This window comes from Pangasianodon hypophthalmus, chromosome 21 (assembly GCF_027358585.1).
Source record: "Pangasianodon hypophthalmus isolate fPanHyp1 chromosome 21, fPanHyp1.pri, whole genome shotgun sequence".
Classification (NCBI taxonomy): domain Eukaryota; kingdom Metazoa; phylum Chordata; class Actinopteri; order Siluriformes; family Pangasiidae; genus Pangasianodon; species Pangasianodon hypophthalmus.
The window spans coordinates 21094980-21104979 of NC_069730.1; the positions used below are offsets into that span (position 1 = coordinate 21094980).

The following is a 10000-nucleotide window of genomic DNA, read 5'->3' on the forward strand; positions in this document are numbered from 1 at the left end:
TCGTGTGTGTGTGTGTGTGTGTGTGTGTGTGCACCTGCTGCAGCTTCTCAGACACGGCAGAGAGAACACGCCCCCAGAACTGCAGATCAACTCCACTGGAGTGATTATCCAACACCATCGGCAACTAGACAGAGAGAGACATAAAGGCCAATATCAAACCTCGCCTTTATCTCCAAGGTCCTAGAAAAGGTTGTAGCACAGCAGCGATGCTCATACTTACATAGGAATAACATTCATGAAATGTATCAGTCAGGATTTAGGCCTCATCATAGCACAGAGACAGCGCTGGTTAAAGTGGTAAATGACTTACTACTGGCCTCTGATCAGGGTTGTGTCTCATTGCTGGTGCTGCTTGACCTTAGTGCAGCTTTTGATACCATTGATCATGCGATTCTCCTCAATAGACTAGAAAATGTAGTAGGCATTAAGGGAACAGCCCTTTCCTGGCTCAGGTCTTATTTGACTGATCGTTATCAGTTTGTAAACGTAAATGGTGACTTCTCTATGCATGCTAAGGTAAAGTTTGGTGTTCCACAAGGCTCTGTTTTAGGCCCACTGCACTTTTCTCTATATATGCTACCTCTGGGCAAAATTATTCATAAACATGGTATTAGCTTCCACTGTTACGCTGATGACACACAGTTGTATGTTTCAGCAAAGCCAGATGACAGACACCAGCTTAATAAAGTTGAGGAATGTGTAAAAGACATTAGAAACTGGATGTTTATTAACTTTCTTTTACTTAATTCTGACAAGACAGAAATACTTGTACTAGGACCACATGCAGCTAGAAGTAAGCTTTCTGATTACATAATAACTCTGGATGACCTTTCTGTTTCATCATGTGCAGCAGTAAAAGACCTTGGTGTGATTATCGACTCTAGTCTTTCTTTTGAAGCTCATGTAGATAATATCACTAGGATTGCTTTCTTTCATCTCAGAAATATTGCTAAAATAAGAAATATATTGTCACTACACGATGCAGAAAAACTAGTTCATGCTTTTGTTACCTCTAGATTGGATTATTGTAATGCCTTACTCTCTGGATGTTCCAGTAGGAGAATAAACAAGCTCCAGTTAGTCCAGAATGCAGCAGCGAGAGTCCTTACTAGAACCAGAAGATATGACCACATCACCCCTATCTTATCCACACTGCATTGGCTCCCAATCAAATTTCGTATTGATTATAAAATACTACTATTGACCTATAAAGCACTAAATGGTCTCGCGCCACAGTACCTGAGTGAACTTTTGGTCTTTTATGATCAGCTACACCTACTCAGATCAAAAGGTGCAGGCTATTTGTTGGTACCTCGAATAGTGCGTGCTACAGCTGGGGGTAGAGCTTTCTCATACAAAGCCCCACAGTTATGGAACAGCCTTCCACTTAGTGTTCGGGGCTCAGACACAGTCTCAGGGTTTAAGTCTCGGCTGAAAACATATTTGTTTAGTCAAGCCTTTAGTGAATAGTTTTTATTTTTTATTTTTAGGTAAAGGAGCAGGTCTGGAGGGTTCACAGTTATAGAGTGTTGTGGTGAACTGGGATGTTTGGATGCTGTCGCCCCCCCACTCTGAGCTACACATTCTACTCCTGAGATATCAGTGATCCTGACCCCTTCTGCTCTCTGGACCTGCCTGATCCATCCTGATGCCCTAATTCTGGTTGGAGTTCTCATCACTTGGAAACCACTCGCTGCTGCTGAGGATGACCCACATGGACAGCCTGAAGGTCAATGAGATTACTGTGGATGGTACCACTTAGAAACCATCAAGATGGCTTTGGACTACAGATGCTATGATAGCTTTAGGACTGCGATTCCCATGAACAGTTTTGCACTCAGGTATCCATCAGTGCACAGTTAATAACTTCAACAAAACAGACTTCATGTGAAAACTGTAATGAATTTCCCGGTTACACAACTGCACTATTTGTCCATGTAGCACACAGTTATAGAAGGGAATGATTTATAATTGCACTATCTGGAGTTACCCAGATGAACATGAGTTCCCTTTTGAGTCTGGTTCCTCTCAAGGTTCCTTCCTCATATCGTCTCAGGGAGTTTTTCCTCACCACCGAGATCTCTGGCTCACTCATTAGGGTTAAATTTATAAGCTTAAAATTTATATCCTGAATTTATATATTTCTGTAAAGCTGCTTTGTAACAATGTCCGTTGTTAAAAGCTCCATACAAATAAAACTGAATTGAATTGACTTGAACAGAAAGAGAGACAGAGAGAGAGACAGACAGAAGAAGAGAGAGACTCTTTTATTGGTCATATACACAATTTGGCCGAACAGTAAATGTAGCAGGCTGGGAGTCTCACACACAGAGCTGTCAATCAAATACGCTCATTACAATATTAGGCCACACCCATGTTCAGATCAGTCAGCTGTTTGGGTGATTTATCACATCTCTCTCTCTCTCTCTCTCTCTCTCTCTCTCTCTCGCTCTATCTCTCTCTCTCTCTCTCTCTCTTTCTGTCTCTCTCCAAATAGTTTGCTGGATATGTAACAGAAGGAGTTTTTGTTTAGGCTCCTACAAACTATTTTTTTTCCCTCATCAGATTAAACTCTCACCATAACAGCTCTGAGACAAACCCAATCTCACATCACTACCATAAGCTCTGTGTGTGTGTGTGTGTGTGTGTGTGTGCGCATGTGTGTAGGTAATCTGATTACAGAACTGTGTCGAGTATCTTCATCATGATAATCATGTTGCCATGTTGACTACCTCAATCTCTCTGAGACAGACAGAAGAAAAAGAAAGATAGCGAGTGAATGGAAAGAGAGAGAGAGGAACAAGAAATTGAGAGTGACGGAAAATAGAAGGATAGAGAAACAGAAAGGGTTTAAAGAGGTAGTGATGGTGAGAGAAACAGAGGGATAGAGGAAAGAGTGAAATAGCAAAGCAGAGACAGAATGAGATAAGAAAGAACGGAAGAAGGCACAGACAGAGAGATCTGCCTCATTCCAATTCAAGTGCCCTTTATATAGACTTGTGCCCTTGTCTGTAGTGCACTAGGTGTGTGATGAGGACTGACCAGTCTGAAGAGTTTGAAGAAGTCGATGTTGGCGTACAGTTTGTCTTCGATCTTCTGCAGTTTCTGCGGTGTGAGAGCGCACATCGCGTTACGAACCCCGTGAACTCCACGCCGACTCGGGAAGATGATGAATCGCTCAAGGAGAACCTGACTGCAGGCGATCTCCTGTAGGTTCAGATCAGGTACTCCATACACAAACTACAGAGAGAGAGAGTGAGAGAGAGAGAGAGAGAGAGAGAGAGAGAATACAGCTATAGAGCTAGGAAATGCTGAGAGAAAAACAGCAATAAAAATGACATTAAAAGCACTTGAGCACTCGACACTACTCCAGGAGGCGAGTTCACCTGAGAACCTCCACCACCGCTGGACTCAGGTGTTCATCACAGATTTTAAGCCCCAGCTGAACTGATTAATACCCTCAGGAGGTTGGCCTCCTGTACTATGGAGCCATTTGCTGAAGGAGCCACACATCTTCTTAGTGGTCATTATGGAAGACACAACCATTTATATTTACATTAAATTATTTAATGGCTTTTATCCAATGTGAGTAACAAGTGAGACAGAATAAAGCTGAGCAGTTGAGGGTTAAGTGTCTTGCTCAAGGATCCAGCAGTAACAGCTCAGCGGTGCTGGGATTTAAACTCACGACCTTGTGATCGAGTCCAAAGCCTTAACCACTGAGACACGAGAGCCACTGCTGAACACGTCCGAGAATAGTAACAAACCTCCTCCAGAGGGTTCTGACCTGCCAGTGGCACCACCCACCCAGGAACCACCGTGACTCCCTCTTTCCTCAGGTGCTCTTTGACCACATCAGGAGCAGTTAGGGCTGATGGCATACAAGGCTCGGGACCAGGAGTAGATCTCAGTGCTGCTGGATTATATCATGTGATATCTGGAAGAAGTGGTTTTGCAGAAGGATGACACTGAGAGTGATCATTCACAGCAGCCCTACGAGTAACTGATGAAAAGGTACAGAAGATGTGATAACCAGGGGTGATCAGGAAGACCACGAGCCTGTGGTCCAGCCCCATCACAATAGTCCCAACCCCAGACTAGTCTCTTCTTCTTTAGAGAAAACTTCTGAATGTTTAAAAACTTTTAGAATTTGACTTTTGACTTAGTGGTCACTTAGTTCACTGTGCACCTAGGAAGATCTCACGTCATATTAACACTCACCAAACCATAATTTCATGCCAGATGCTCACCCCAAGCCCAGGCTCTCACTCCAAGTGGTCTATACTATAATCCATTTGGAGAGCTGGACTGAATATTGGCTCCACATCTGGAAGTTTGAGGAGGCACTAAGCTGACCAAACCAACGCAATAAAGCTGAGCACCAATTAGCAAAAAAACCTCGGCTACCAGACTGGAGATGACTGGAGATGATTCTGAGCACTGCATGATGTTAGGTTTGAGCTAGAGCACTAAATGGAGGACGACCACCACACTGCTGATGATCTTATGGTCAGTCAGTCCAGGTCTCGTGGAGGATGGAGGAGGTGTGAGATCAGTGAGGTTTGGTCTCCACCTCATGCAGATCAGAGCTCCACAGCCCACCCTCACAAGGGCGGGGTCTCTTCACCACTCTCAGGTGTGTACCGGGGAGCGTTACCTGTTCCACCCGCACTCGTGCGTTTGTGAGCTGATGGACCACAGAGTCCGACAGGCCGGCGTCCCTCAGCAGAAACGACGTCAGAGTCTCATCGTCTTTCAGGATGTCCTCGATCTTCAGTCCTCTCCCTGAAAAGAAAGCGAGGGACAAACAGGAAGTTAACGAGGACACCGAGGCTGAGTGCTTCAAACAGTGCACTTCCTCCTGTTCCGTTAGAACACATTTACAATTTACTCCTGATGCTTTTACAAATGTAGGAAATCAAACAGGAAGGAAAACAGGATCAGTGTCTCAGTAAGGACACACTCCGCACTCTGCCTTTACGTTATCAGGACCTCGCTGTTCCCGAGTTCTGTTTCAGAGGCTCTATGGGAAGAAAAACTTCCAAAACTACAGCGATCCAGACCTCGATGTCCTCGCAGCTAATTACTGCCACCAACACAAAGTAGCATCAGAGAGTTTATCCAGAGCTGCTAAACACAGCTCCTCGGTCCACTGCAGCATTTCCTGGGATTTCTGATCATTTCCTAAAAAAGTGTGTGTGTGTGTGTGTGTGTGTAGGAGAGGAGGTTAATGAGCTGATAAATAACATTAGCACTAAAATGTGAGTAATATTTTGTACCTGTAGCTCGGCCTGGATCTTTCCTCAGTGTGTCCATGAAGTTGCTGAAATCGGACGCTTCCTGCCAGAGTCGCCCCAACTGCTGAAACTCAGCGTCGCTAAACAGCAGCTCCTGAGCGTCGGCGTAAAACCGAGCCAGTCTGCACAGAAGAACATAACGAATAATAACTATTTATTCAATTTCCTTCCTTTCTCTCCATCTCTCTCTCTCCCTCTGTCGAGCTACACTATTTATCCTAGCATCGTTATCAATTCAATTCAATTTTATTTGTATATCACTTTTAACAATAAATGAATTAATGAGTTAACTCATTAACTCATTTATTAACTCGTTTAACTTGTTTATTAACTCATTTACTCATTTATCATTAATTCATTTATTATTAACTTGTTTATCATTAACTCGTTTATCATTTTCTCATTTATTAATTAGTTTATCATTATCTTATTTATGATTATCTCATTTATCATTATCTTGTTTATCATTAACTCATTTATTAACTCGTTTATCATTATCTCATTTATCTTAGCGTTTTCATATGTGTAAATGATACACGTTCTTGGCTTCAGGATCAGGATTGTTTATTAGGAATTTTAAATCTGCGTTATTGCTATAAATTCTAATCACGAGTCCTGGATCATCAGAACTGAACAATCGCTCTGAACCTCGTTATTAAATTCATTCCTGAGACGGTCCTGAGGCTGGTGTCTGATGTCACTTAAATGCAGTCTGATTCCTGTATATCAGACTTTTCTTAATGTGAATATAAATGCATGTGTGTTATTTGTATTTGTGTTATTTTTTGTTTTATGTCTGTTGTTGTGACTTTTTATAAAGTTTTGTCTGATTTATTTTGAATATTTGCTGCACAACAAATTTTCCTTCAATGACAATAAATGATTTGACTGAGAGAGATCAGACTTACATGGAGTTGTTGTAATTGGACACGATTCCTGGAGATTCTCCCGGAGTTGCGTAACGGAAGCAGGGATTGTTAACGTTGCAGAAAATTCCCTGAATCCACGGCAGAATTCCTGCTGAAGGCATGGCCTTGTTGGGAAAATGACCTGAAACAGTTCACACAATTCACACTTTCATGTGAGGTTAAAACACAGACGAATTTTATCCTGATCTCACAGTGCAGTCGCACAATTTCACACGCAAATAATCACAACAATGGCCAAATTATTTATTACACAACGAAATATTCTGATCTTATAATAAATATATGTAACATATAGAGCGCTGTAATTGTGTTAATGGCATTTAAGTAAAACATGAGTGTGTACAGAGGATTTATTTTACATTTGATTTTATTTTACAGATGATTGTAATCTCACATTCATGTTGTTGGTAAAGAGGATTCGCTCTCCTGAGCCACACGAGTCCAGCGAACAGGAAGACGGGCCACAGGATCTCCACCAAGAACCGAATCTACACACACACACACACACACACACACACACACACACACACACAATATGTGTTATATTATATTTTATTATTTGTTAGAGTCAGTGTGGGCGGAGCTTTTTTTCACCTGTTGCTTAGCATCATGTTAGCTAGCTCGCTGCTAAACTCAGACAGTAGTGAAAAGGTAAACTCACATGAACTCACAGCTGGCTAACGTTAGCACAGAGTTGTGTTTATGTAGCTCAGGATCTTAGCTAAGTATTTTATTGTTTAATGAAATGTTTTATGCTAAACAGAAAGAAAGACAGACAGACAGGCTAGTGGTGATATTTGTGAGGAAGTAAATATGTAAATTTAAATATTTATTAGATTATTAAGAAACTGTAAATTATTCTCAGTGTTTATTGTCGTACTTTCTGTCTCTTGCGCAGCGTCCAGTTTTTCCACAGCAGAAGACGAATCTGACTGCTGGTGTTCATTTCTGCCCCAATTAACCCCGAGAGGGGGTCAGTGTGAAGGGGTAACACACCTACACACACACACACACACACACACACACACACACTACAATTAATTTTATTCATTTATGTAGTTGTTCAGTCATTAAACATGAATCAGACTCAGAAATCTGACTCTAGTGTTCACACATCGCTCACTTTCTGTACAGCGCAGATTAAACTACATACCTGAGCTGTAAACACACACACACACACACACACACACAGACACACACAAACAAACACACAGACACACACACAAACACACACCCACACCCACACACACACACACAGACACACACCGTAACGAGGGAAATACAGAAGACCTATTCCGTAACATTACATATTCCTGCACTGATTAACAAATTCCAATGAAAAGTGCACACACAGCATTATTATTATTATTATTATTATTATTATTATTATTATCTGCTTATATTATTTATATTATATTGAATAATATTTATGTTTTTAAACCACTGCTGTTGCTATAAACTGATATGAAGAACAAAAATAAAGTTCAAACATTAAAAAGCAAACAAATAATAAAATAAAATAAGTTCATGGGTTTTTCCATAACTGTTTTTGTAAAATATAACTCTATGCTATAAATCTAATCTGTGTATTAAAGTTAAACACACTATTCTGAATAATTCCATTAACACACACAGATGAACAGAAACGTGTGAAGAGCGTTAAATAAGAGAAAAAGGTGTAAGATAATTGTCTTTAATTCTCTTGAACATTTCCTTCATGTGGAGAACGTTTTATTGTTTTATAAGAAAGCAGATTTATTCCTTACCTCAGTGCTGAAAGGGTTCGGGATCTTTATCTGTGTGTAAATAATAACTAGTTACAGAGCGCTGTGTGAAGTGGAGCAGCTCCGAGTGTGAGCATGTGAGCCGTAATCCGATTTACTTTAATCCGCTCTAATCTGCAGGCCAGACACAGAAACACTCTGAGCGCTAGCGTCCACTTCATGTGTGTAAATGCTTTTAGAGTTTAGAATGAACACACACACACACACACAAACACTCACACACACTAAGACAAACACTAAGACTAACAATAACACAAAGACTAACACTAAGAGTAACACTAAGACTAACAATAACACTAAGACTAACACTAAGACTAACACTAAGACGAACACTAAGACTAACACTAATATTAACACTAAGACTAACAATAACATTAAGTCTAACACTAAGATGAACACTAAGACTAAGACTAACACTAATATTAACACTAAGACTAACACTAACATTAACACTAAGAATAACAATAACACTAACACTAAGACTAACACTAAGACTAACACTAATATTAACACTAAGACTAACACTAACATTAACACTAAGACTAACATTAACACTAAGACTAACACTAACACTTAGACTAACATTGTCACTAATATTAACACTAACACTAACACTAAGACTAACATTAACACTAATATTAACACTAAGCCTAAGCCTAAGCCTCAGACGGTGAGGCTGGTGAAAGAAAGCACAGAGCAGTAGGAGGTATAAAATGTTGTATTGTGGTCAGTGGAGTGTGTTACAGAAAACACACAAATGATCACAGTAATAAAATGATTTACAGTTTTATGCAAATACATTCATTATACATCTTATACACACACACATTCAGACTTAAGTGCATCATCAGTTAAACCTGCATAACATGTTACACATTTACTCCATCTGTACACACACACACACACACACACACACACACATCATCTCAAACAAACTGCATGTAACAAACATTTCCAGTTAAGACGTTTTATATTATATTTGTCATTTTATATAAAATAATAAAGAGCAGGTTTCTGTAGCGCGGCGTCTCGGTATCACTCTTTACTGACGACTCGTCGCGTCTCGCTGTGAACCACAAGCGTCTCTCTGTAACTCCTCCTTCTGACGAACTCGTTTGGGACACAGCCGCAGCTCAGGGTTTGTGGCTCGGGTGCAGGTGAGTCTTTCAGGTCGTTAAGGAGTGTGTGTGTGTGTGTGTGTGTGTGTGTGTGTGTGAGAGAGAGAGAGAGACAGTCTGATCTAAGCCAGTCTGATCTAAGCCAGTGTGAGTAACAGGAAGTTAATGTGCACGACACACACCTCACGTCAACGCACACTGATTGTTCTGATCTGTATCATAAGCGCTTGTTGCAGGGGGCGTGGCCATGCTTGAGCATCAGTAGGTCACATGATCGTAAGCTCTGTAATGTGTATCCACGTGTCTTAAGATCTCAGTAACGTCCCTAAAAGCCCCGGAAGCGTCGCCTCTCTGCCACGCCCCTTTACACCTGGTGTAGATTTCACTGCTCTGTGTTTTAAACTCTTGGTTTTGTAGATGATAAGAAGAGGAGAGAGAGCGAGTGTGTAACGTGAGCAGAGAAGAGTGTGTGTTTATACGAAGCGTGCCTCTCGGTGTGAGGGCTGACTCTCTCTCAGTCTCTGATACACCGATTTATTCTCACTCACATCGTCCGACTCGGACTCCGACTGCACTTCCTCTTTACCGTGCGTGTCACTTCCTGTTGACGGTGATGTCGGTGTGACTGACAGTGCGGATGAGGCTGGATTCACACTCAGCGTGGCCAGCGGTGCAGCTATAGTGACAGACAGCGTAGTCACGGTGGTAGTCCCGGGAACGTTAGCGTTCTTTTCCGTGTCTGGCGTTTTAACGTGGACGTGCGGAGGCCTGTAGAACGTTCCGGGCGGGGGCTGGAGCTTCCGCGGTGCTCTGAACGCGATCGGAACGTCCTTATCGCTCGTGCTACTGTCTCGTCTCAAAGTCCAAAACGG

General features: G+C 41.5%; 2 protein-coding genes across 4 annotated transcripts in view; both read right to left on the reverse strand.

The window, feature by feature from the left end:
• abca4b (ATP-binding cassette, sub-family A (ABC1), member 4b) overlaps window positions 1-8454 on the reverse strand; it is a 39271-nt gene extending 30817 nt beyond the window's left edge. Inside the window, exons 1-8 of the mRNA XM_053227560.1 lie at window positions 7993-8454; window positions 7107-7222; window positions 6621-6714; window positions 6206-6347; window positions 5280-5419; window positions 4658-4785; window positions 3043-3240; window positions 35-124 (exon numbers count right to left, since the gene is read on the reverse strand). Of these exons, the coding sequence (XP_053083535.1) occupies window positions 35-124; window positions 3043-3240; window positions 4658-4785; window positions 5280-5419; window positions 6206-6347; window positions 6621-6714; window positions 7107-7172 (858 nt within the window). The 5' untranslated portion in view covers window positions 7173-7222; window positions 7993-8454. The remainder of the gene's footprint in view (window positions 1-34; window positions 125-3042; window positions 3241-4657; window positions 4786-5279; window positions 5420-6205; window positions 6348-6620; window positions 6715-7106; window positions 7223-7992) is intronic.
• A 256-nt stretch (window positions 8455-8710) lies between these two features.
• The window catches only part of LOC113524960 (rho GTPase-activating protein 29), a 29257-nt gene continuing 27967 nt past the window's right edge, over window positions 8711-10000 (reverse strand). For all 3 annotated transcript variants that reach the window (XM_053227564.1, XM_053227563.1, XM_053227562.1), the window contains exon 21: window positions 8711-10000. This exon is cut by the window's right edge and continues 479 nt beyond it. In XM_053227564.1, coding sequence (XP_053083539.1) covers window positions 9602-10000 — 399 coding nt within the window. In that variant the 3' untranslated portion in view covers window positions 8711-9601.